This window comes from Heptranchias perlo, chromosome 2, assembly GCF_035084215.1.
Source record: "Heptranchias perlo isolate sHepPer1 chromosome 2, sHepPer1.hap1, whole genome shotgun sequence".
Lineage (NCBI taxonomy): Eukaryota > Metazoa > Chordata > Chondrichthyes > Hexanchiformes > Hexanchidae > Heptranchias > Heptranchias perlo.
The window spans coordinates 32,297,529-32,324,519 of NC_090326.1; the positions used below are offsets into that span (position 1 = coordinate 32,297,529).

General features: G+C 40.5%; 1 protein-coding gene and 1 long non-coding RNA gene across 4 annotated transcripts in view; one reads left to right on the top strand and one right to left on the bottom strand.

The window, feature by feature from the left end:
* The window catches only part of LOC137336684 (F-actin-uncapping protein LRRC16A-like), a 371,070-nt gene extending 365,539 nt beyond the window's left edge, over positions 1-5,531 (bottom strand). For all 3 annotated transcript variants that reach the window (XM_068001680.1, XM_068001681.1, XM_068001678.1), the window contains exons 1-2: positions 5,188-5,531; positions 4,660-4,757 (exon numbers count right to left, since the gene is read on the bottom strand). In XM_068001680.1, the coding sequence (XP_067857781.1) occupies positions 4,660-4,757; positions 5,188-5,227 (138 nt within the window). In that variant the 5' untranslated portion in view covers positions 5,228-5,531. The remainder of the gene's footprint in view (positions 1-4,659; positions 4,758-5,187) is intronic.
* A 117-nt stretch (positions 5,532-5,648) lies between these two features.
* Positions 5,649-26,991, top strand: part of LOC137333235 (uncharacterized) — a 59,721-nt gene continuing 38,378 nt past the window's right edge. The window contains exons 1-2 of the long non-coding RNA XR_010965823.1: positions 5,649-5,900; positions 18,933-19,031. This is a non-coding gene — a long non-coding RNA (uncharacterized lncRNA). The remainder of the gene's footprint in view (positions 5,901-18,932; positions 19,032-26,991) is intronic.

Here is a 26,991-nt window from a genome sequence, read left to right on the forward strand (position 1 = left end):
CTGGTTGTGCACTTTTCAAGCAAGTAGCTTACATTCCACCTTCAATAAATAAAAAGGAATACAATAGTTTCTAAAAAGAACATGGAGCATCCCATACAAAACCTAATTCAACTTTAGAACATCAAACAAGCAAATTCAAAGTTCTTTGGGTACTCAGTTGAGTATTCAACCAGCCATGAAAGATCTTTTAACTTAGGTCAACACCAAATACAATGGGAAGAGATCTCTATTGTACTGGCTTGCTATATTTGGCAAGCAAGTTGAGCTTCACATTTTACTAACCAGATTCTCATCTATCGACCTTTTGTGCATGGGAGGAGAATGCCAGTGTCATCAACGTCAATGCAAAAATACAAATCGTTTTATATTTTGTAAAGTTTCTGAACTGAGCATTAGAAATTTGCAAAAAGCAATCAAATCAGTTTTTGGAGATGCTCATCATATGACATTGAAAGCAGTAAAAAGCTGAGGATTTTCTCTCATAACCCATTACTATTTCAACAGAATTGTAATGCAAACTATATGCAAGCATAGAACAGCAAGACTAGTATCAAATGCTCATCACAGCATTGTAAACACCTGATAGTACAACATTCTCAGTCAGTATAAGATCATTTACATAGAAAGACGATAGCAACATTCTGCACAAGGTGAGGCCAACTGTCATTAAGAGTTAATGGTCTGCTACAGTTTAGACTTCTAGCACTTGCTGTAATCTTTGAAAAATCAAGATCTAAAAGTTAAAAATCAGGGGGAAAATGGTCTGAATGGAATTGGGTGCAATAATGAATCTGAAACTACCACCACAGTGGGAATTGTACATGACTGTGGTCATTTCAGGTACCCAACATGTACACAGTTTGTCCATACAACCCTAAAATGTTTTTTTTAAACTGAGAGTCCAATAAATCACCAGCCTTGCAATCACTGGGGCTTCAGTAATGTGTAAGAGTCAGTGTATGAATGTTTCCAGATTAAATTCATTTTAACTGTCAAAAACACCCAGCAACATAATTATAAATTTTATCCTAAAAAAAATCTGGAGTGTGCATTTTGAGCTACATAGCATTGGAATGATGTGTGGGCTGTTTCACGTCTGTCAAAGGCAGTCATGGTGGTGGGAGGAATTTAAAGCGATTAGACTATTTCACAAGAAGCATAATGCACAGTACGAAAGCCCACTGGTTTAAGTGCAATTCCCCAATCACGGCAGTACTCTGAATAAGGCTGATGATGAGACTGCACAATGTAGCACTTTAATTATGAAATGCTTACGAACTAGATCCAGATTATAAATAAATTGTGGACATGGTGAAGTGTAATGGAGTAATTTTAACAAGCATATTAAATTATGATTTTGATACAGCAGCTTCAATAAGTTTATGTCGCTTTACATTCTATATTTATTCAATCATTACATTTTTCTGAGAAAAAAATGAATTTGTATTTACATAGCAAATCATCACATCCTCGGGACATTTCAAAGCATTTCACAACCAATGAATTATTTTTGAAGTCTTGTGAACGTTGTTGTGTAACCAAATGCAGCAGTGAACTGCATACAGCAAGGCCCCACAAATAGTAAATAAGATGAATGATCTTTCTGGTGGTGGTTCAGGGAAGATTATTGTCAAGGACATGTGTACTGTTTAATTCAGATAAGTCAAATAATAAAACTGGAGCTTTTGCAGAACCTGAGTAGAAACACAACTTTAAATGCCAATGTCCCATGCTGTTTCAAAAGTAACTCAAGGTTCAGATCATCAAAAATGTTATTGAAGGTTTGTTTATGTAGTTATTCAGGACTAGGAAACCAGGAAAAATAATCATCCATCTAACAACTTGCCCCAAGTCATTAGTCTAACCTACCTGTCCAATCTCCATTCAATTCCAGCATAATTTTGAACAATGATTTTTGGAGTAACATATTATTGATCTCATTAAAAAAAATCAAAATGTTCAGATAGTCTGTATTTATTATAGTTAAATTAAAGTTATATGCAGTGTTGTCGGTAAGATTTCAGTGAAGCATGAAGGTGATGGATGAAATTTTCATATTGTGTCCATTTGAACTGTGAACATCAAGTACTGCAATTTATTTTGCCTTTCCAAACTTCAGTTCTGTTTCAAGTGTGCAAAATATAAGTGTCTATTTGTCTATCACTGGTGGTGATATTGGTGGAATTTGATGTGATACCAAGTACATTGATACTAGTGCATTTTTTCTGTAGCATATCAGTACCAATATGCTAAATAAGCATATTGATAATACTGTAAATAAAGACTATATTTTAAGCAAAAATATACAAGCTCAATTATAAATATAAATCCCCAACCAAAATGGGATGTATAAAACACATGCATCGCCCAAGTGCTTCCTATGGATGCAACAAAACTGCAAGAATATTCCATTGAAAAGATTTTATTCAAGCAGTGTTATTCAAAAGTTCAATTCCAGAATATGTCCTATGCAATCATATCAAGTGGTTGTATCCATCATCTCAACCATTCCAGCATAACTTTGTCCCAGGTTTCAGTGATACAACCAACATCACAAACAGATTATCTGGTCATTATCACATTACTGTTTGTGGGACCTTGCTGTGCATAAACTGGCTGCCTTTTTCCACATTATAAGTGACTGCACTCCAAAAAGTACTTCTTTGGCTTTAAAGCACTTTGGGACATCCTGAGGTCATGAAAGGCGCTCTATAAATGCAAGTCTTTCTTTCTGCACTTATTGGTCTCAGACTAGTTATCTATGAAGTACGGCACAGAATACAAAAATACTGTTAGTGGCGTACCCATCCAGGTCACAGCAATGTCAGCCACAAAAGACTTCCGCGCAAGTGTACAAGAATGCATGCATGCAGGAGCTTCACTTTTCATGATATTGTAAAAACTCCTAAGTACTAAAACGCAACTTCACATTAGGCTGGAATAATGTTCCAGCTGATGCAAACTCAAACCAGTGAGAGACAGTCTCCTGCCTGCGGTTTCATACTGCTTTGCCCCAGATCAGGATCTAACTCCCAGGTTATGCTGCCACTTTCACACCAATGCCCACAGGAGCAGTTTACATTAAATGTAAAAGTCACAGCATAAATCCAGCTGAAATCTTTCTGTAATTGAATATTATTGTTGTTATTGCAATTAAGCACTATGCGCCAATTTTATTCTTTAAATCTACTGTCCCAGAAAATAGCTTACAGTAATATTCCTTTCTTGACAGATACGGTCATCTCTTGTTGTTCTTTAACTGATAACTCTTGCAAACTTCAAATCATAAATGCAACTTGTATTCTGCAGAATGCTTGTGAAGTCCTTGTGCCAATGTTAAACAACAAGGCACAAGAAAGCTTGATGAAACCGGAATCTAATGTAAGTTGAGCAGTTCTTCAGGCAATCTAATATCACAACTACAATTTAAACACTTGAACTGCACCAGATGCAAACCCATTTGAAACTACCAAACAGGACCACATATTTAATTCCATACAAATTGTTCAATTTTATTCTTGAGGTATTCATGCAGCAGCTTTTCATCTCTTTCCTGCTTTATAAATAACTTGCATACAAGCTATTAAATCCATTAACTGCCTCTCTATATTGGAGTTAGCACATCTTTTACCTGCTCTCCCCATTCCCTCGCCCTCTGTATTTTGTTCACATAAAGGGGCTCATTAATTATAATTTCCCACTCCGATGCACGGTCTACACCTAACGCATTAACCTGTCTTTTCTCTTAACAGATGCTGACAAATCCAGTATGTACTTCCAGCATTTTGTTTTTTTATTTCATATTTTCAGCATTTATCATTTTTATCTCTACTTATTCAATATGATATAATTGTGAAAAATGTTAAGAGTCAAAACACTTTCACAGCACCAAAGGGAATTCACCATATAATGCACATGGTAAATGTGCACGGTGTTAAGAACCTTGTATCAATATTATGACCATATTTATTACTGGATTCTTGCTCCTTAGCACTCACCATTGAGGATGCATAATCCCCATGATAGATTCTTGTTAGGCAAGGATATTAAGGGATATGGAACCAAGGTGGGTAAATGGAGTTAAGATACAGATCAGCCATGATCTAATTGTGATGTGGAGATGCCGGTGATGGACTGGGGTGGACAAATGTAAGGAGTCGTACAACACCAGGTTATAGTCCAATAGCTTTATGTAAAATCACAAGCTTTTGGAGCTTTGCTCCTTCGTCACCTGACGAAGGAGCAAAGCTCCGAAAGCTTGTGATTTTAAATAAAGCTGTTGGACTATAACCTGGTGTTGTACGACTCCTTACAATGATCTAATAGAATGGTGGATAGGCTCGAGGGGCTGAATGGCCTATTCCTATGTTCCTAAAGCTTATACAAAGCACCCCCACATGGTGTACTAGAGGCACATCTACCAGACTGGCAAATTTAAAAGAGATTTTCTTCTTCGCACTCACAGTTTCGGTTTGATATCTCACTTTAACGATGCAGTGATATTTGGAACAAGCGCGCGTTAACAAAGGGTTAAAGAGCTGCGTTTGGTTGCACATCAGTTTATACAGTATTGCAATATTAAACATTGTATCAACAAGAGGACGAACCAGTTAAAAAAATGTGTCCCTAATGGATTTTGATTTTATTGTGATCGCTCACCAAAACTTTATTTTCCACCTTGTCGCCTTTGACTTCGAGTTTCACCTTCTTCTTCAAGAAGATTTTAACCTTCCTCCCAATAACATCCCTGACGCTTTCTGTGAAACAACAGCAAAAGCGGTCACTGAATTAAAAAGTCGCTCGTTTTCTATGTCGCAACCTTAGAAATCAAATGCAATCTGGTCTTTCGTTTTCCCTCTTTCTAAATAAATTCACTAGCCCGAGCTTGCTTGATTGTATCTAAAAGCAAAATGGATTTCTCAAGTCGCCAAAACCAGATTAAAACACATGAAATATTAACGTATTCAAAAAAAAAAGGGGGGGGAGCGTAGCTCAGCTAATATAACACGCATTTGAAAGTGGTCAAACAAACGCGATCTATCCTCTGGACACTACGACTGAAAATAACTCCTATATATGTATATTTTAAAACCCACTAAAAAAAAAATCAATCAGCTCATTTGCTTTCTCCATCGACATAAAACACCAGCCCCGTTGATCCTCACGAAGCCTGAACTCGCTCCTTACCTAGCAGCTCTTTGGGAACCTCCGAAGCGTCTTCGGTCATGTTTTCGAGTAAAGGACGCGGTGCTGGTGTGCGAAAGTTGGCTTGTGTTGGCTGCTTGGAGGAGCGCCCAGCGGTTACATTATCGCCCTGCCAGAATGTTGCGATGTCCCAATGTTCCACAATGTAACCTCTTCCCTTCGCGCCTTCTATCTCCCTGTCCTTGGGCTGTAACCCCCCTTGTTAACTCTCCACTTGCTTTTCGTGTCTCTGGTCTGCCTGCGCCTCAGCGAGCCGGGTTTTACTACTGTCCAAAAATAAACCCCCCCTCAATCCTTCATCAGCATCCTACACCTCTCGCCGCTCACATTGATCGCAGACAGGTCCAGGCGGAAGGACAAAACCGCAGCACTCCACCCCCTCAGCTCGCGAGATCTTGTCATGGCCGGAAATCCCCATCTCCCTCAAACACACACATTTAAAAAAAAGGCGTCTCCTCAGTGAGGACCATCGACAGCCGCAAATCTGTGCATTTAGTGTAATCGGTCTTTCTGGAAAGGATGAGATCGCCACCTGCTGACATGGTACCTCTGCAACAACAGCTTTTTGGTTAAAAAAAATGAGGCATTCATCATTGTTAATAGTTGTTCGTTCAATGGTAATTACGACGCAGACATTTTAAAAACAAATGGAATTTCACACAGGAATCTTGACTTAAAATCTGCACAAAACTCAGGTATTTGAATACAATTCGTTGAGTGTAGTAACATTTAAGACTCGGTGAGAAATTACATGTATAAATTTCACTGCCATTGGAGAGTTTGATGTGTCCATTTGAACGTGTAAGAAAGGGATTGGAGAGTATATAAGTATAAACAATCAAATACGCAGTGAAACAAGCGACTTCTGTTCTCTTGGGGCTATGGAACAATGCCATCCACAGAACGCAACTAGCCAAGCTTGAATAATATCTTTGGGCATTGGGAAAAAAATTGCAGAACTTTCCTGCAGGAGATTTCTAAGTGAGGTAGAATCCATGTAGAGTTGCCAACCCTCCAAGATTGTTTTGGAGTCTCCAGCGATTAACCTCCAGGACACTCTTGTGAGCAACCCAGGAGAAAAATCATAGGGGCAAAAAATTGTTTTTAAAAAATGTTTGAACATTTTTGTTTACAAGTTATAAAAATATTAGACATGGGGGTGGCTGTTTGACTAACAGTCATGAATCATCCATTTTTTTTTGGTTTACACCTCTTAAAAAAAGGGTTTGTTTCTTTTTAAGCCTCTTTTTAAAAAGTGGGGGGAGGGTTAGGTTCAAACGTGTCCTTCCGCCAATGACACTGGGTCAACCCACATCATCCTGACTGATCACCACAAGAATTTTATTATCCTTGTCAATGATGCACTCATAGACATAGAAAATAGGAGCAAGAGTAGGCCATTCGGCCCTTCGAGCCCACTCCGCCATTCAAAATACCTTGTTTCCCCATATCCCTTGGTCCCTTTACCATTAAGAAATATATCTATCTCCTTCTTGAATACATCTAATGACTTGGCCTCCACTGCCTTCTGTGGTAGAGAATTCCACAGGTTCACCACCCTCTGAGTGAACAAATTTCTCCTCATCTCGGTTCTAAATGGCATACCCCGTATCCTGAGACTGTGACCCCTGGTTCTGGACTCCCCAGCCATCGGGAACATCCTCCCTGCATCTAGTCTGTCTAGTCCTGTTAAAATTTTATATGTTTCGATGAGATCGCCTCTCATTCTTCTAAACTCTAGTGAATATAGGCCTAGTCGACCCAATCTCTCCTCATAAGTCAGTCCCGCCATCCCAAGAATCAGTCTGGTAAACCTTCATTGCACTCCCTCCAATGGCAAGGACATTTTCCTCAGATAAGGAGACCAAAACTGCACACAGTATTCCAGATGTGGTCTCAGCAAGGCCTTGTATAACTGCAGCAAGACATCCCTGCTCCTGTACTCAAATCCTCTTGCAATGAAGGCCAACATACCATTCGCTTTCCTAACTGCTTGCTGCACCTGAATGCTCACGTCCAGCAACTGGTGTACAAGGACACCCAGGTCTCATTGCACCTCCCCTTTTCCCAATCTTACCTTTCAGATAATAGTCTGTCTTTCTGTTTTTACAACCAAAATGGATAACCTCACATTTATCCACATTATACTGCATCTGCCATGTTCTTGCTCACTCACCCAACTTGTCTAAATCACATTGGAGCCTCTTCGCATCCTCCTCACAGCTCACAGCTCACATTCCACCCCAGCTTTCTGTCGTCTGCAAACTTGGAAATGTTACATTTAGTTCCCTCATCCAAATCATTGATATGTATTGTGAATAGCTGGGGCCCAAGCACTGATCCCTGCAATACCCCACTAGTCACTGCCTGCCACCCGGAGAAAGACCTGTTTATTCCTACTCTCTGTTTCCTGTCTGTCAACCAATTCTTAATCCATGCCAGTATATTCTCCCCAATCCCATGTGCTTTAATTTTGCACACTAACCTCTTGTGTGGGACCTTATCAAAAGCCTTCTGAAAATCCAAGTACATCACATCCACTGGTTCTCCCCTATCCTACTAGTTACATCCTCAAAAAACTCCAGTAGATTTGTTAAGCATGGATTTCCCTTTCATAAACCCATGCTGACTTTGTCCAGTCCAGTCCCTGCAGTGCCCACCAGTCACAGAAAGCCTCAAGCGTACCGGCAGACACCGCGTGCTCCTTCTCCAGGGCCATCCAGATGTGGAGAATGCCGCAGAAGTGAAGCAGGCAGCCAGATCAACTGCCCCTGGGGGCCACCTGGACCTCTCCCAATCCGGTAATGAAGAGTCTATTCACTTTCTGATTGGCATATGCAGGCGGTGCACCATGAAGATGGACATGTCGGGCAACCAATGGAAATAGTGTGGGGCGGGGCGGTTGGAGGCCTTGTGATAAAACTTCCAGGAATATATCCAACCAGAGGTTAGCAACCCTAAATCCATGATAATGCAGATTGTACGTGGTTTATGAAGAAATGGGCTTCATGAATCTTAGTCTATATTTCTCATGTACATGGGAATGGGTAAATTGCCTATGTATGTTCTTAACTTAAACATATAGGTAGCCTATACAACAAGACATTTAAGATATTCATTCATGTGGGTATGGACATTGAGTGGGAGCCATGTGGAATTTCTGTTGTCACTTCCCTGACATCACTGCTTTAATTTGATTTGTTAATTTTTGTTATAAAATCAGCTTGAATGGACCATCCTTCCTTGGAAAATATTAATGGTGCTGCCCAATGGGGTGACACCTGAAAGAATCTGGCTTGCTTCTAAATGGGACCTCAGGCATTGATGGGTTGACAGCCAATATTTTGTCAATTTACAGTCTAGATATATCAACCAATAACATGTGGGTAAGTTAGCTATTCATACACATACCATAAAATACTACCCCCCCCCCCCCCCCCCCCATTTAAAAGAAAAACATGAATTGATGTTCTACCTCCTGCGAGATATAATTGTTTTTCATGGATTTTTCTTCCATGCAGACCCTGACACCTATTCTTTCAGCTCTTCCCCCTGCACTGTGTTGATACAAGTTAGTTATCACTAGTAAGAGCTCCATTGTATAACCCAGAATTTCATAAGTGGAACCAATCTGGATGCTGATCGAAAGGTGGTCAGGGCAGGAATAATTAATATTGACTGGATACAACTGTACACTCAATCAGCAGTAATTTTTCATAGCTTGGACTTCCAGATTGGCAGATATTGAATCCCATTGATTTCTTTGTCATTGGGTCCAGTACCTACTTACGAACATATGCAAACGACGGACAAATACCAGCTGGTCCGTCAAGTCTGTCCCATTCAGTCTTGTTGCAACATGACCCTCAGTGCTCCCATCAACCTCCTGGGAGAGGCAAAAAAAAAACGGATTTAAAAAAAACCTTGGTCAATTAGGAACATAGGAACAGGAGTAGGCCATTCAGCCCCTTGAGCCTGTTCTGCTGTTCAGTAAGATCATGGCTGATCTGTATCCTAACTCCATCCACCCACCTTGGCTCCATATCCCTTGACACACTTAGCGAGCAAAAATCTATCAAACTCAGATTTAAAATTATTAATTGTTCCAGGGTACTTGACTTTTCGAAAAGACGGACAAAATGGAAAAGATGGGGGGGTAGCCCTGATAATAAAGGATGACATAAAGACAGGAGTGAGAAAGGATCTTGGCTCGGAAGATCAGGAAGTAGCATCAGTATGGGTGGAGATAAGAAATAGCAAGGGGCAGAAAACACTGATGGGAGTAGTTTATAGGCCCCCTAACAGTAGTTATACTATTGGACAGAGTATTAATCAAGAAATAAGAGGAGCTTGTAACAAAGGTAATGCAATAATCATGGAGAACTTTAATCTTCATATAGACTGGGCAAATCAAATTGGCAAAAGTAGTTTGAAGGACAAGTTCATGGAATGCATTCGAGACAGGTGTAATGAGACAGGGTTAATTAGTAATCTCATAGTAAGGGATCCTCTGGGATGGAGTGATCATAATATGATAGCTTGAGAGTGACATACTTAAGTCCAAAACTAGAGTCTTAAACATAAACAGAGCCAATTACATAAGTATGAGGGACAAGTTGGCTAAGGTTGATTGGGAAATTAGATTAAAAGATATGACGGTAGATAAGCAATGGTGAACATTTAAAGAAATATTTCATAATTCTTAATGAATATACATTCCATTGAGAAATAAAAATTCCACAGGAAAAATGATCCATCCATGGCTAACTAAAGAAGTTAAGGATAGTATTAGATTAAAAGAAGAGGCTTATAATGTTGCCAAAAGGAGTAGTAAGCCTGAGGATTGGGAGGGTTTTAGAAACCAGCAAAGGATGACAAAAAAATTGATAAAGAGGGAGAAGATAGAATGAGAGTAAACTAGCAATAAATATAAAAACAAATTGTAAGAGCTTCTAAAAGTATGTAAAAAGGAAAAGAGTAGCGATAGCAAACTGGGGTCCCTTAGAGGCTGAAACAGGAGAAATTATAATGGGGAATAAGGAAATGGCAGACATATTATACAAATATTTTGTATCTGTCTTCACAGTAGAAGACACAAAAAAAAATACCAAAAATATTGGGTAACCTAGGGTCTAATGAGAGTGAGGAACTTAAAGTAATTAATATTAGTAAAGAAAAAATACTGGAGAAATTAATGGGACTAAAAGCCGACAAATCCCCTGGACCTGATGGCCTACATCCTGGGGTTCTAAAAGAGGTGGCTGCAGAGATATTGAATGCATTGGTTTTGATCTTCCAAAATTCCCTAGATTCTAGAACGGTCATAGTTGATTGGAAGGTAGCAAATGTAACATCGCTATTCAAGAAAGAAAGGAGGGAGAGAGAAAGCAGGGAACTACAGGCCAGTTAGCCTGACATCAGTAGTCAGGAAAATGCTGTAATCTCTTATTAAGGATGTGGTAACAGGGCATGGTAATGGGGCACTTAGAAAATCATAATATGATTAGGCAGAATCAACATGGTTTTATGAAAGGGAAATCGTGTTTGTCAAATTTATCAGTTTTTTGAGGATGTAACTAGCAGGATAGATAAAGGGGAACCAGTGGATGTAGTATATTTGGATTTTCAAAAGGCATTCGATAAGGTGCCACACAAAAGGTTGTGACACAAGATAAGGGCTCATGGGATTGGAGGTAATATATTAGCATGGATTGAAGATTGGTTAACGGACAGAAAACAGAGAATAGGAATAAACTGGTCATTTTCAGGTTGGCAGGCTATAACTAGTGGGGTGCTGCAAGGATCAGTGCTGGGGCCTCAACTATTTACAATCTATATTAATGACTTAGATGAAGGGACAGATTGTAATATATTCAAGTTTGCTGACAAAACAAAGCTAGGTGGGAAAGTAAGCTGTGAGGAGGACACAAAGAGTCTGCAAAGGGATATAGACAGGTTAAGTGAGTGGGCAAGAAGATGGCAGATGGAGTATAATGTGGGGAAATGTGAGGTTATTCACATTGTTAGGAAGAATTTTTTAAATGGTGAGAAACTATTAAATGTTGGTGTTCAGAGGGATTTGGGTGTTCAGAGGGATTTGGGTGTCCTTGCACATGAAACACAGAAAGTTAACATGTAAGTACAGCAAGCAATTAAGAAGGCTAATGGCATGTTTGCCTTTCATGCAAGGGGGTTGGAGTATAAGAGTAAGGAAGTCTTGCTGCAATTATACAGGGCTTTGGTGAGGCCGCACCTGGAGTACTGTGTACAGTTTTAGTCTCCTTACCCTAAGGAAGGATATACTTTCCTTAGAGGCAGTGCAACAAAGGTTCACTAGATTAATTCCTGGGATGAGCAAGAGATTGAGTAGAATGGACCTCTACTCTCTGGAGTTTAGAAGAATGATAGATGATCTCATTGAAACATCAGATTCTGAGAAGGCTTGACAGGGTAGATGCTGAAAGGTTGTTTCCTCTGGCTGGAGAGTCTAGAACTAGGGGGTCATAGTCTCAAGATAAGGGGTCGGCCATTTAGGACCGAGAAGAGGAAAAGTTTCTTCACTCAGAGGGTTGTGAATATTTGGAATTCTCTACCCCCAAAGGGCTGTGGATGCTCAGTTGTTGAGTATATTCAACACTGAGATCAATAGGTTTTTGGACACAAAGGGAATCAAGGGATATGGGGATAGGGCGGGAAAGTGGAGTTGAGGACGAAGATCAGCCATGCTCTTATTGAATGGCAGAGCAGGCTTGAGGGGCCCTATGTTCTACTCCTGCTCCTATTTGTTATGTTCTTATGTTCTAACTTCTCTCCTGAATGGCCTGGCTCTGATTTTAAGGTTATGTCCCCTTATCCTGGACTCCCCCACCAGTGGAAAACATTTCTCTCCATCTACCATATCAATTCCTTTCAAAAGCCTAGAAACCGCAATCAAATCGCCCCTTCCCGCCTACATTCCAGGGAATACAAGCCTAGTTTATATAATCTCTCCTCATGATTTAACCCTTGGTAACATTCTGGTGAATCTGCGCTGTACTCCTTCCAAGGCCAATATATCATTTCTAAGATGTGGTGCCCAGAAACGTACACAGTACTCCAGATGTGGTCTAACCAGGGCTTTGTATAGTTGTAGCAAAATTTCCTACCCTTTATATTATAGCACTCTGGTTATAAAGGCTAACATTTGTTAGCCTTTTTGACTATTTTTGATACCTGACCACCACTACATTTTAGTGATCTATGCACTTGGACCCCTAAATCTCTTTGGACTTCTCCTGTTTCTAGCTTTTCACCACTTAAAAGATACGTGGATCTATCCTTTTTTTGTCCAAAATGAATGACCTCACACTTACCTGTGTTTTATCCACTCACTTAATCTGTCAATGTCTCTTTGTAATTTTATGCTCCCGTCTACACTACTTACTATGCCACCAATCTTTGTGTCATCAGAAAACTTGGATATACGGCTCTCTATTGTGTTATCCAAGTCATTAATAAAGATAGTGAATAGTTGAGGCCCCAGCACAGATCCTTGTGGGACACCACTAGTCACTTCTTTCCAATTCAAGTACATTCCTATTATCCCTACTCTCTGTCTACTACCGCTAACCAATCTCCTAACCAGGTCAATAATTTGCCTTCAATTCAGGGAAAAAGAATACTGGGAAATTCCTCTTCATCAGAGCAGATCGATATCTGATATGAAACGAAACCTCTCCAGGAGAAAGGTTAATATCTTTGACTTTACATTGAAGTGATATTTATTGGGGGAAGGAATACTCTACACTGTCCTTCACCTTTTAAACTTCAAAATTTGTAGCAGCACCTGCAATCGATGACGTGATGAAATCATTCAATCATGCCGCTGGTCACTTCTCTGTTTATGAACCTGATAAAATATCTTGTACTACAATGTGCCAGATGACAGTGTTCCATTTAAACTCCATATTGTGAGCAGGTAACGCCATCAGTCAATGGCATTAGCAGTAAAATTGTCACATTCACAAAATATCCTTTTGCTTTTGCCCAGAAAATAATCTTAAACATTCTACTTGGTGTCTGTGCACAATACATTGTCCACGATCGGCTGTGATGTCATTGCTGTCCCAAAAAATTAGTTTTAGGCAATTATCAGGATGAAATACGTCATTGTACGAGTTTTAATTTGGACATGGGACATAAATGCTGTAAAAAAAAACAAGGGGGTAAAGTTTCCGCTTTGGACGCAATTGGTAATTGGGCGCAAATTATGCCGGTTAGGCTACAGCTCAAGTTTCCACTAAAATGCATTTGCATAATGACAAACGTAAAATCTTCCATGAACCAGCGCAATCTGGCAGCTTAATAGAGTGTAATCATTTTTTTCTTTGCAATAAAAAAATTGATGTACTTAAGAGAGGTAACCTGGTGCAGTTTTATTAATATCGCTGAAAATGGGTTTAATCACAAAAAGTAAGCATTTTGACTAAGAGTATCCAGTCCTCCAGCTGTGAGTAACCTGATTTTAAATCACTGAAAATGACTTAAAAAAAACTATACTGAACCATTTACTACTTTCATTGGTATACACTAGTCAGTTTCTTACTAAAGTAAATATTTTTTAATATGTAAAAACATTTAAAATGTGCCTACTAGCATCTGTGCGCCTAAGAAAACAAGCTTAATTTGAAAACCCTCCTTGAATGGGCACAATCGACGGAAACTCGCCATCCTCATTATTTTGAGCTAGGGGCATGGCCAATTTTGTGGGCAGGGCTGACTTCGGGTGTGATGATTTTTGAACAAGTGCAAAAGATCACAGAAACTCGATTTACACCTGATGTAAATTGCGCTTGATTTTATGCGATTTTCCACAATCTTTTACGCTGGTTCAGGCTGATAAAACCAGCGCAATCTAGCAGAAACTCTTTTCCAAGGTTCTTATCAAGATTAGCATAACTTTGTTATATAGACTCAGCCTCGGGTGGATATAAAGGATCCCATTACATTATTTGAAGAGCAACGAGCTCGCCAGCTGTACTGGCCAGCATTCCTTCCATGACCAACGGCACTAAAAGCAGATCAATTGGTCATTCATTTCTTTTGCTGTTTGTGGGATCTAGCTGTGTGCAAATTAGCTGTTTGGTTGCCTAAGTAACAGCGACTGCTTCAAAAATAATCCATTGGCTGTGGAGTGCTTTGAGGTGTCCTAAGGATGTGATATGGATGCTATATAAAAGCCAGTTCTTTCTTTCTGCATTTGCACCTAAAATGGACACTGTCTTCAAGAAAATATGTTAATTGAATGCTTTCCTATTTGTATACAAACAGTAAAATGTTGCAATGCATCATTTATGTATTGAGTAATTATGGTGAAAAAAATGGATGGGTCTTCTGGCTTCTCACTCCACCCAAAAACGTTTGCGAAATACTTTATCATGAAGACAGTACCTTTTAAATGTAGCCCTCTGCAACTTAACAATCTTATAGTATATTGGGTTTAAGGAACAGTACAGTAGATCATGTGTTTCAATATTTTTTATCACTGTGATTCAAATCTGTAATAGTAGTGGTAAGAAGCAAGTAATTTAAAAATCATTTTTAGTCAGTGAGAATGTTTTCACATGAGAGAAAGATTTGTATTCATATAGCGCGTTATCATGTTCTTAAGATGCAGCATATATTTGCATACAGCAAGATCCCTCAAACAACAATTACCAGTTATTTGTTTTTGATGATGTTGGTTGAGGAGGAATGAGGACATTGTGAGATCTCCCTGCTCTCTTCGAATAGCGCATTGGGATTTTTAACGTCTACTTGGACCAGTGGAACAGGCAGATGAGGCAGGGGTATAATAATACCTCTGACAATGCAGAACTCCCTCAGTACAGTACTGCACAACTCCAAATTAAGGGGTACCAAGCCCTTTATCTCACATGCAAGGCTCTTGCATGAAAATTAAAAAGGTTCTGGAATCTTTTGCACTCGCCATAAGCCATCTCTTCTGAATGTGGTGACTCATGCTGGGGTATGCTTTCATGGGTGCTGGCCACCTCCTGGTACCTCACTTAATTGGTGTATTTTCATGTGTAAGCTTTAACAGTGAGTATTGAGGGGTTATTTGACAACAGTAGCTGTTACCAGTGAGCCCAATCACATCTTCAACTGATTTTGGGTTTTGGAGAGCATTCAGAAGCAGAAACTCTGGCAATTTTTTTCTTTCCCCCCTACTCTGGTCACACTTAAACCCATTATACTGCTATTCTGGTTCAGATCAGCTAGGTCAGCATAAATGACTGGTCAAATCTGGTATTTTCCTGGTTTGTATCAGGAGTTAAAGTACTTTACAGTACTCCTTCTTGATCTTCTCACAAGATTTCCAATCCTGGTCTACTTTCTTCATTGGCCACTCAGTCTTGCATGATTAGCAAAAGATTATAATATATCCTTTGTACTACTGTGTATCAGCTTTAATGCTGATACTTTTTTGATTTAGTAATATGTGCTCCCAGACCAGTGCTTTCCCCTAGTACTGCGGGTAGGTTTATCTTTATAAATACATTTCTTTTTCTGAATGGTACTACAGTCTTGGTGTGATTCCCTTAAGTTGCGTCAAAGGATCTTAGAGCGATCAAGGAGAAGGAAGCAGCATTGTTTGATGGGTGGGGAGAAGACGAAGAATTTGAAAGGAAGGAAGAACTTGCATTTATACAGCACCTTGTCACACAGCAAGGCCCCACAAACAACAAATGAATGAATGACCAGCTAATCTGTTTTTGATGGTGTTGATTGAGGGAGGAATGTTGGCCAGGACACTGGAAGAACACTCTGCTCTTCAAATGGTGTCAAGGGAAGTGTTTCAGATGCCAGCAATAGTCCAAATGATTCAGTGAAAATAAAATCAATTGGTACGCTGTACTGGTGGTATAGTTCAGCTGGTGGTTGCTGTGTTGTTGCAGTTCCTCTGTGGTGGGCTGGCTGGTAGTTGTTTCCGTCCCTGCCAGATGATCATGCTACTGCTATGCCCATCGTGTTGAGTTGGCCATGCTCCTGCTGATTCCTTTTGTGCTGGTCTGGCAATACTGATGCTCTTTCTCCCTGCATGGAGGTGGCTATGTTACTGCTGTTTCCCTCCGTACTAGGTTAGGCATTCTTCTGCTGTTTCCCTCTGCACTGGGTTGGCCACGATGTTGGTGTTTCTCTCCACGCTGGGATAACTATTCTGCTGCTGTTGCCCTCTCTGCTGGGCTGGTTATGCTCCTGCTGTTACCCTTCGCACTGGGCTATCCAAACTGCTTCTGTTTCCCTCAATGCTTGGTTGCCCCGCACCCACCCACCACCCACCCCCCACCCCCTTGCTGGGCCAATCATGTTGCTGCCACTTCCCTGACTTACCAAAGGCAGTAGGCGTACATCTAAACTGACTATAAAACATCTTACCATTGTTGGACTATCCTTGCCAAAGTAGAGACACCAGAAACGTGTTGAGAAATTACTGTTATCTCAACACTTCACAGATGATGTTGCAACATGAAAAGGCGACCTTGAGTCACCTGCTGCATTTGAGACGCAGCTTAAGAACGGGAAGGATCCTTTTGATTCTTTTCAATTGAATGGGAGGGTCGAGGGGGTAGGCAGGACAGTGGAGACCAGAGAAATCAGAGTCCCATCCCTAGAGTGGTGCAAGAAATATGGCAAAGAAATTTGAATATAAAAACTGAACATGTACAACAATGTTAATAGGAGTTTCGGATGAAAAATTTGCATTAGAACATTTATAGAGACTTGTTTCTTTCTGAAAAATGAATGAAGTGTTTTTTGTCCCTGTTATGTGAGCATGTCCAAGTACTTATGAAATTCTAACAAAGAAACAAATTGCCTCCTCAGCACCTTTCCCCAACCCTTCCCACCCTTACTCCTAAATCAAGTGTTAAGAGTTCATGATTGCTTCATCCTAAAGATTGAGATTATCCACAAAACTATCTCAGTCACTATCTCCCCTTCCACCTTTCCACTACCCCTGACAATTCCCCAGCCCCTCACACACCCTAACCTCAACCCTCTGTCACTCTGCAGCTTCTTTCTCATCTCCTCTCTTTAAGCTCCTCTTACATGAGACCCACCTTCTGACCCCTGGATTCTCTCCCACCCAACTCCTAATCATTCATCTACCTGTTCTGACTCCAATGCTTGCCTATTTGAATACACTCAGAAACACGGTTCCTTGTAATGAGTGTTTATTTCTAATTTTAATGTAGCTCGTCCACAAAGTCCAGTCAGTCAGGGAATAGGGCAAATGGGCTGAATACGAATGGTAGTAACAAAGGTCAAAGGGGCCACAGACATTCACCAAGCATAGGGCGGCGTGACGGGTGGAGCCAGGCAAACCGAGAGAGTCAACTGGTAAAGGCAATAGGTTCGCCCCTAAACCCTAATCATCATAAAATGTGTTGATAACAATTCATTAAGTGTATAAATGAGAGAAAAAAAAGCAGTGATACATAATAGTATTTTATAACATTGGTCCAATACATTATGGTAGCTTAATCATCTGAGAAATTTGTAACATTTCTAAAGTTAATAGAACAGTCAGTCTAGAAACTTAACATGCAAAAGTCTTGTAATACTTGATATTTACAAAGAATGTTAATTTATTGTTTTCTTCTAGCCACTTGACGAAGCCAAAGAATTTGATGGGCCAAAAATTGCTGGAACTGCGCATCTCGTGTTAAGTGTGTGATTTGGATTTTTTTTCTCACCCTTGCGATCGTATTATTTTTGCGTCGCAAATTGCCGGAAGTGCAAAGTGATAACGGCACGGCAATATCAATGGGGCATCTGAGACATCCTGAACGTTGGATCCAATGGTCTATTTCCTTAACCAATGAACCAATGACATTTAAGGATAGATTAAAAAAACAGAGCGAACAATGGAGAAGGAAATAGGGTGAATTAGATTCAAATTAGATAAAGAAAGAAAAATAAAGAGAGGGAAAGAAAGTTCGGATTAAAAGAGAGAAAAAAGAAACAAACGAAAAGTAAAAAAAAAATTTAAAATTTAACAAACCTCTCGGAACAATTTACTACCTGCAGGAGTGAGACTCCAGAGTTTCAATTGTTCCCTTTCTGGGCCGGAGAGGTTGAGTTGCATGTCAGGACTATAAATCATGTCGTTAACAGGGTCCTTACGAAATGAAAAAGTAGCCCTAAATATCTGCGGCGAGATTCATTCGTACTTACAACGCAAATCCAGCAATTTCTTGAAACTTGTGGGGAAGTTGATGCAAGCTCACGTTTTTGCGAGGCTAACGGCAGAGCGGCGCAAATTGTCCAGCATTTTGTGGTGATTCGCAATTCATGGTGTATCTCTTCCTCACCACAAATTGCTGGGCGTTTTATGCATTAATAATGGTGGGCGCTGTGAACTCCCCATTATTTTCCCAGCAATTTTTGTCCCAATGTTTCTACCACCCGTGAGAGTGATGATTTCAGGTTCACAATATTTGTATTTCAATTGTTTCTCTTTCCAGGTATTCTTAAGAAATTGTTGTTATCTTTCAATCTTATAGTAACATCTACTACCACGATGTCATCTTTATTTTGGAAAATGACATTGGGCTTCCAGAGGGAACCGTCTTCCGATTTCAATCTTGGTTCGACATATGTCATCCAATTCCTATTTGCGAACCTTATCAATGAGTTTATCTATGATCTGATTGTGTCTTTTTGTTCTCACATTTTCCACATAGATGAAATTTCCCGATATGTGAGAGATTGTTCTGAAAGCCGTATTACATGTTCTACACGACCTATTCATGTTTGGTCTTCCCAAGGTTAACGTGTACCTGGTAAGGTATAAATTGCATCTTGGAAGCAATGCATTAATAAATTGAGATTGCTTCATCTCATTGTTAAGGTGAATCCAATTATTAGATGTTGTGTTGTTATAAAAGAACAGCGTATATCTTCCTTGATATTGCTGACCTTGTCATTTTTGAAATTCAACACTCCACTAATACACAAAGGTATTTCCAGGCTGAGGAGTGACCTGATAGAGGTCTTTAAAATTATGAAAGGGTTTGATAGGGTAGATGTAGAGAAGATGTTTCCACTTGTGGGGGAGTCCAAAACTAGAGGTCATAAATATAAGGTAGTCACTAATAAATCCAATAAAGAATTTAGGAGAAACTTCTTTGCCCAGAGAGTGGTTAGAATGTGGAACTCGCTACCAACAAGGAGTTGTTGAGGCGACTAGCATAGATGCATTTAAGGGAAAGCTAGATAAACACATGAGGGAGAAAGGAATAAAAGGGTGTGCTGATAGGGGAGTTGAAGTAGGGTAGGAGGAGGCTCGTGTGGAGCATAAACACCTGCATAGACCAGTTGGGCCGAATGGCCTGTCTCTGTGCTGTACATTCTATGTAAAGCTGACCCTGTGGTTGTGGATGATATCAATGCTGCATGTTTTTTTTTTAAACGCCAAAAATAGAAAAAAAGCATCTGATTCCCAATGGCAACTCACCAAATACAACAAATTTTCTCCCTTGTTTTCTAAAATCAAGTTGGAGGGAGAAACCAGGAAAGTGTAGGATCTGGAGCTTCATGGAACCTTCTGGGAGTTGAATTTGGTTACTTGGTAATGTATAAGTTTAACAGTACAACTCCAATTTTTGTGCATACATTGAGATGGAGGCTGGGCCAATCAATGAAAAGCAGACCTGATGGGATTTGAATAGAGAGTTGAGCACAGAGCAGGGAGGCAACGTTCAAAGACCTTCGATATTAAGGGGAGTTTGGAATTGGGTTGGTAGTTAGAGAGCATGGATGGATCAAAGGTGGGCTTTTTGAGGGGGAGGGGTTTGATGTTGGCGGTTTTGGAAGAGAGAGGAACAGTGCCTGGACAAACAGAGACACTTATAAGGCAGTAGTAACTATGACTCTCTTCGGACTGAAGTAGTGACAATAGCTGTGATCTGTCAGTTTCGTGATCGCAGTGAGTCCTTCCTCCTCGTGGTTCTGCTAGAAACAACGTTATTTCTAAATCTCGTTGGCCTAAACGAGTTTCATAGAACCCAGCGGAAACCGTGGTCCTCGTTGACCGATTCCCTACAGGTAATAGGTGATGGAATCCCACAAGGAAAGCTCCATAGACAACCAAAATGGTTTATCCTGACCGGAGGGGATGAGGGCCAGGTTAATAAAACATCCCTGTTAGGATGCTCGTTGCAGTAGCACCTGGCGATAAATGTCCTTATAGCTAGATCCGTACCTAATGGATCTATCACCACCACCTCCTATACTCAGACCTTTGAGGAAGACTTTATTCTAGGACAATCATTTTATTTGACCAATTGGTACCATGTCTCAGTTACCCATAGCCAGACGTCGGCCCTATTTATTCCGACCACTGCTAACTGAAAGCCCGTTGTAGATGACAAGGCAGGAGACGATGTTGGGTGTCTCTTTGAAGACATAGCCCAGAAGGAAACACCCATCATCCATTGCTTAGCAATGATTATGGGGCACCAAAGAATTAGACCCTGAAATGGAGGAAGATTATGTAGGGCTACCAATAACAGAGGGTTCTCTATTTAACTTTTGGGTCTTGCAACATTTACTGGGTATTGAGCAGGTAGTGGCATGCTTTGGTTCGAGGGCACATGAAGCCAGTGAGGCTGAACCCAAGAAAATATTTAGTGTATAATAGGCAAAACACCTCTCCAGAAGGATGACTTGCACTTTGGTAGAACAGCTCTCAATGCTAGAGAGTTATCTTAAAAAGTGCCCCATCCCATTGAATATACTACTTCGTTACAATCATCCCACTATGTGAGTGAAGAAGTTAGATTATCCACCTGATAATGTCTTCATGAATCTTTTGAATGGAATTACCCATTATATGTGATGAATTGATCCACTCAGCTTGTCTGCTCTTTTTGTTTAGACATTGTTACCAGATTTTCTTTGCTAAATTTCTATGAAACATAAACAGACGAGTGTTATGCTTCCAGTTAGTACAGTTCATTTTGCAGTTACTATCTTTCCATTTAGATTACATTGAAATACACAATACAGACACAAGTATTGTCTCACTACTCTTTGTGGTTTTCTGCATCATTGCTTATTATGTGGTGCCTGCTACATTTTCATTGTGTTATTTTTCTGCAGTTTTTTCATATTTCACAAAATCACAGTTCTGATTGGGAGATTCAGTGTAGAGTAACTACTAACTACTGTTTTCTCATATTATGTACTATTTAACATATTGTATCATATCCTTTGCTCTAGAAAAGAGCTGCACAGACACACAGGCCAAATGGCCGCCCTCTGTGCTGTAAACTCCACGATGTAGAAATTAGTCTGGGCCCGTTATCGAGCCCTGACTCAGTGCTGCGCGAGCAGTGCACACATGAACAGAGGGGCCCGAGGCTGTCCCGAAATTGGGCCTCGAGCCTTGCCTACACATTTGAGGTGAGCTGCCGGTGCCTGTCGCATCACCACAGGCAGCTCGCCCCACAAGAAAAATGAATTTTTGGCCACCGGCAGCGGCTCTCCGGTAGGTTTCGGGAAGAGGGTTGGATCGGGCAACAGGAGGGCCAATCGGCAGGACTGTGGAGGCGGGGGGACCACTCCTGCTCCTCCTGGCTCCACAGAGAGGTATCTTTTTAATGTTTTAAAAACTTACCTTTCATTAGAGGCGGCAGGGGCCACTGAAGAATCCTGAGCAGGGCAGGCTCATCGCCTGTCCCGCCCATCGGTTACACATTTTGTAGAGAGGTCCTTCAATAGGCATTAGGCCCCTCATTAACATATTATTATCGCCTGTTTTAGGCATCCGCCTGGGGCACTTAAAAAATGGTCCGCATGAATTTGCACAGATTGGGCGCTGACCATCCCACTGCTAAATTGGTATGCTTTGTGCCCGTTTATACCCGATAGCAGGCACTACGCATAGCTATTTCTATCCCTATGGTTCTAGCGTGTAACAATTCTACATACGTTGAGAGTTGATAAATTACAAAAATATTAAACTACCCAGCCTGATTTTTGTTAAAGAGGCTTGACAAAACCCAAATGCTTTGCATAATTAAATCATCATCTAAATGTACACACAACAGAGTGTAAAACTTACTTTTTGTGTGAAATGAGTCACAAAACCACAAAACTGAATTAACAGACCATTAGGGGGCAGCATATAACAACACAGAACATATCTGTGATAATCCTGGCACTTCGAATCTTTTGTGCTATCAAAATTACTTTTTCACTTGAGAGCTAGAACAGGGAAAATTACTTGTAGAATTTAAATGGCCTTTTAAATAAGTTTTTAAAAAGTCAAAATGTGAAGCAAAGGAAACTACTTGCACAGCATAAAACCATAAAGCCAGCTGCTATCTTACAATAAAATGATCCAGATGTAGGAAGAACTTTATTTGTATAGTGTCATGCACAACTTCAAGGCATCCTAAAGCTTTATGGCAATGAAGTATTTTTGAAGTGCAGTCACTACAGTTTTGTAGGCAAACAGAGCAGCAAATTTACACAAATTTAGAAAATCAAAGGGCAAAGGGGATGGAGGAACTAAAAACTATCACTAGAGAAAAAGTACTAGGTAAACTAATTGGTCTAAAGGCTGACAACTCCCCTGGACCTGATGGCTTGCATCCGAGGGTCTTAAAGGAAGTGGCTATGGAGATAGTGGATGCATTGGTTGTAATCTTCCAGAATTCACTAGATTCTGGAAAGGTCCCAGCTGATTGGAAAACCGCAAACGTAACACCCCTATTCAAGAAGGGAGTGAGACAGAAAGCAGGTAACTGTAGACCAGTTATCCTAACATTTGTCATTGGGAAAATGCTAGAATCCATTATTAAGGAAGTAGTAGCAGGACATTTGGAGACTCATAATACAATCAAGGAGAGTCAACATAGTTTTATGAAGGAGAAATCGTGTCTGACAAATTTGTTAGAGTTCTTTGAGGAAGTAGCGGGCAGGGTGGTTAAAGGGGAACCAATGGATGCAGTATATTTGGATTTCCAAAAGGCGTTCGACAAGGTGCCACATAAAAGATTACTGCACAAAATAAGAGCTCATGGTGTTGGGGGTAATATACTGGCATGGATAGAGGATTGGCTAACTAACAGAAAACAAAGAGTCAGGATAAAAGGGTCATTTTCAAAATGGCAATCTGTAACTAGTGGGGTGCCTCAGGGCTCAGTGCTGGGGCCTCAACTATTTACAATATATATCAATGACTTGGATGAAGGAACAGAGTGTCTTGTGGCCAAATTTCCTGATGATACAAAGATAGGTGGAAAAGCAAGTTGCGATGAGGACACAAATGTCTGCAAAGGTTAAGCGAATGGGCAAAAATTTGGCAGATGGAATATAATGTGGGAAAATGTGAAGTCATCCACTTTGGAAGGAAAAATAAAAAAGCAAAATATTATTTGAATGGAGAAATATTACAAAATGCTGCGGTACAGAGGGATCTGGGTGTCCTCGTAAATGAAACACAAGAAGTTAACATATAGGTGCAACAGGTAATCCGGAAGGCAAAAGGAATATTGGCCTTTATTTCTAGGGGGATGGAGTATAAAAGCAGGGAAGTCATGCTACAACTGCACAGGGTGCTGGTGAGACCACACCTGGAGTACTGCGTACAGTTCTGGTGCCCTTATTTAAGGAAGGACATACTTGCATTGGAGGCAGTTCAGAGAAGGTTGATTTTGGGTATGGAAGGGTTGTCTTATGAGGAAAGATTGAACAGGTTGGGTCTATACTCATTGGAGTTTAGAAGAATGAGAGGAATCTTCTCCCAGAGGGTTGTGAATCTTTGGAATTCTTTACCCCAAAAAGCTGTGGAGGCTGAGTCATTGAATATATTCAAGGCTGAGTTAGACAAATTTTTGATCAGCAAGGGAGTCAAAGGATATGGGTAAAAGGCAGGAAAGTGGAGTTGAGGTAAAAATCAGATCAGCCATGATCTCATTGAATGGCGGAACAGGCTCGAGGGACCGAATGGCCTACTCCTGCTCCTATCTCTTATGGTCTTTACACACAGCCAGGTCCTACAATCAGTAAATGAGATAATTGACCAGTTAATCTACTTTGATGGTAGCCAAACTTAGTGGGAGGATAGAAGATTGGGAAGTCTTCAAAAGACAGCAAAAAGTAACTAAAGGATTTATTAAGAAAGGGAAGATAGATTATGAAAATAAATTAGCAAAAAATATAAAAACAGATAGCAAGAGTTTCTACAGTTATATAAAAAGAAAAAGGGTGGCTAAGGCAAACATAGGTCCCTTAGAGGATGAGACCGGGAAATTAATGGTGGGAAACATGGAGATGGCAAAAATGCTGAACAAATATTTTGTTTCAGTCTTTACGGTAGAGGACACTAAGAATATCCCAACACTGGACAAACAGGGGGCTCTAGGGGGGGAGGAGCTAAATACGATTAAAATCACTAAGGAATTGGTACTCAGTAAATTAATGGGACTCAAGGCGGATAAATCCCCTGGACCTGATGGCTTACATCCTAGGGTCTTGAGGGAAGTGGCAGTGGGGATTGTGGATGCTTTGGTAATAATTTTCCAAAATTCTCTGGACTCGGCAAAGGTCCCGGCAGATTGGAAAACTGCTAATGTAACACCCTTATTTAAAAAGGGTAGTAGGCAGAAGGCTGGAAATTATAGACCAGTTAGTCCAACATCTGTGGTGGGTAAAATTTTGGAGTCTATTATTAAGGAGACAGTAGCGGAACATTTGGATAAACATAATTTAATAGGACAAAGTCAGCATAGCTTTACGAAGGGGAAGTCATGTCTGACAAATTTGCTTGAGTTCTTTGAGGACATAACGTACAGGGTGGATAAAGGGGAACCAGTGGACGTAGTGTATTTAGACTTCCAGAAGGCATTCGACAAGGTGCCACATAAAAGATTATTGCTCAAGATAAAGAATCACTGGATTGGGGGTAATATTCTGGCATGGGTGGAGGATTGGTTATCTAACAGGAAGCAGAGAGTTGGGATAAATGGTTCATTCTCGGACTGGCAACCAGTAGCCAGTGGTGTTCCGCAGGGGTCGGTGCTGGGTCCCCAACTCTTTACAATCTATATTAACGATTTGGAGGAGGGGACCGAGTGTAACATATCAAAGTTTGCAGATGATACAAAGATGGGAGGGAAAGTAGAGAGTGAGGAGGACATAAAAAACCTACAGGGGGATATAGACAGGCTGGGTGAGTGGGCGGAGATTTGGCAGATGCAATACAATATTGGAAAATGTGAGGTTATGCACTTTGGCAGGAAAAATCAGAGAGCAAGTTATTATCTTAATGGCAAGAAACTGGAAAGTACTGCAGTACAAAGGGATCTGGGGGTCCTTGTGCAAGAAAATCAAAAAGTTAGTATGCAGGTGCAGCAGGTGATCAAGAAGGCCAACAGAATGTTGGCTTTTATTGCTCGGGGGATAGAATATAAAAACAGGGAGGTATTGCTGCAGTTATATAAGGTATTGGTGAGACCACACCTGGAATACTGCATACAGTTTTGGTGTCCATACTTAAGAAAAGACATACTTGCTCTCAAGGCAGTACAAAGAAGGTTCACTCGGTTAATCCCGGGGATGAGGGGGTGGACATATGAGGAGAGGTTGAGTAGATTGGGACTCTACTCATTGGAGTTCAGAAGAATGAGTGGCGATCTTAATTGAAACATATAAGATTGTGAAGGGGCTTGATCGGGTGGATGCGGTAAGGATGTTCCCAAGGATGGGTGAAACTAGAACTAGGGGGCATAATCTTGGAATAACGGGCTGCTCTTTCAAAGCTGAGATGAGGAGAAACTTCTTCACTCAGAGGTTGGTAGGTCTGTGGAATTTGGTGCCCCAGGAAGCTGTGGAAGCTACATCATTACATAAATTTAAAACAGAAATAGACAGTTTCCTAGAAGTAAAGGGAATTAGGGGTTACAGGGAACGGTCAGGAAATTGGACATGAATTTAGATTTGAGGTTAGGATCAGATCAGCCATGATCTTATTGAATGGCGGAGCAGGCTCGAGGGGCCGATTGGCCTACTCCTGCTCCTATTTCTTATGTTCTTATGAATGCTGGCCAGGACACTGGGAGAACTCCTTGCTCTTCTTTGAGTGGTGTTGTGGGATCTTTTGCATACACATAGCTTTAATGTATTATCTAAAAGACTGCAGGGTAAAGTTTCCACTTTGGGCCCAAAATGTGCTTGAAATTGCGCTGGTTAGGTTACAGTTCAAGTTAACGTTAAAATTCATTCGCATAATCACCAAAGTAAAACCTTCCATGAACCAGCGCAATTGGGCTGCCTAATAGAACATAACTGTTTCTTTTTCTCTTCTTTCCATTAAAAAGTATTCCTTTTATTAATTCGGCTGAAATTGGGTTTGTCGGCGAAAATAAGCATTTTCAATAAGGGGTCTCGAGTCCTCCACCTGTGAGTAACCTGATTTAAAATCACTGAAAATGACTTTAAAAAACTATACCGAACCATTTAATAGTTTCATTGGCGTACACTAGTCAGTTTCTTAGTAAATTAAATAATTTTTGAAATGGAAACACTTTTAAAACGTGCCGACTAGTGCCTGTGCGCCTAAGAAATTGAGCACAATTTGAAGAGCCTTTCGAACCAGCTCAATTAGTGGAATTCCACAGTTTTGACCTGGGGGCATGGCCAGTTTTGTGGGCAGGGCCTGATTCGGGCGATTTAAATCTTGAACCAGCCTAACAGATCGTAGAAAACACGAACATAAGTGGTCTGGGGCATATC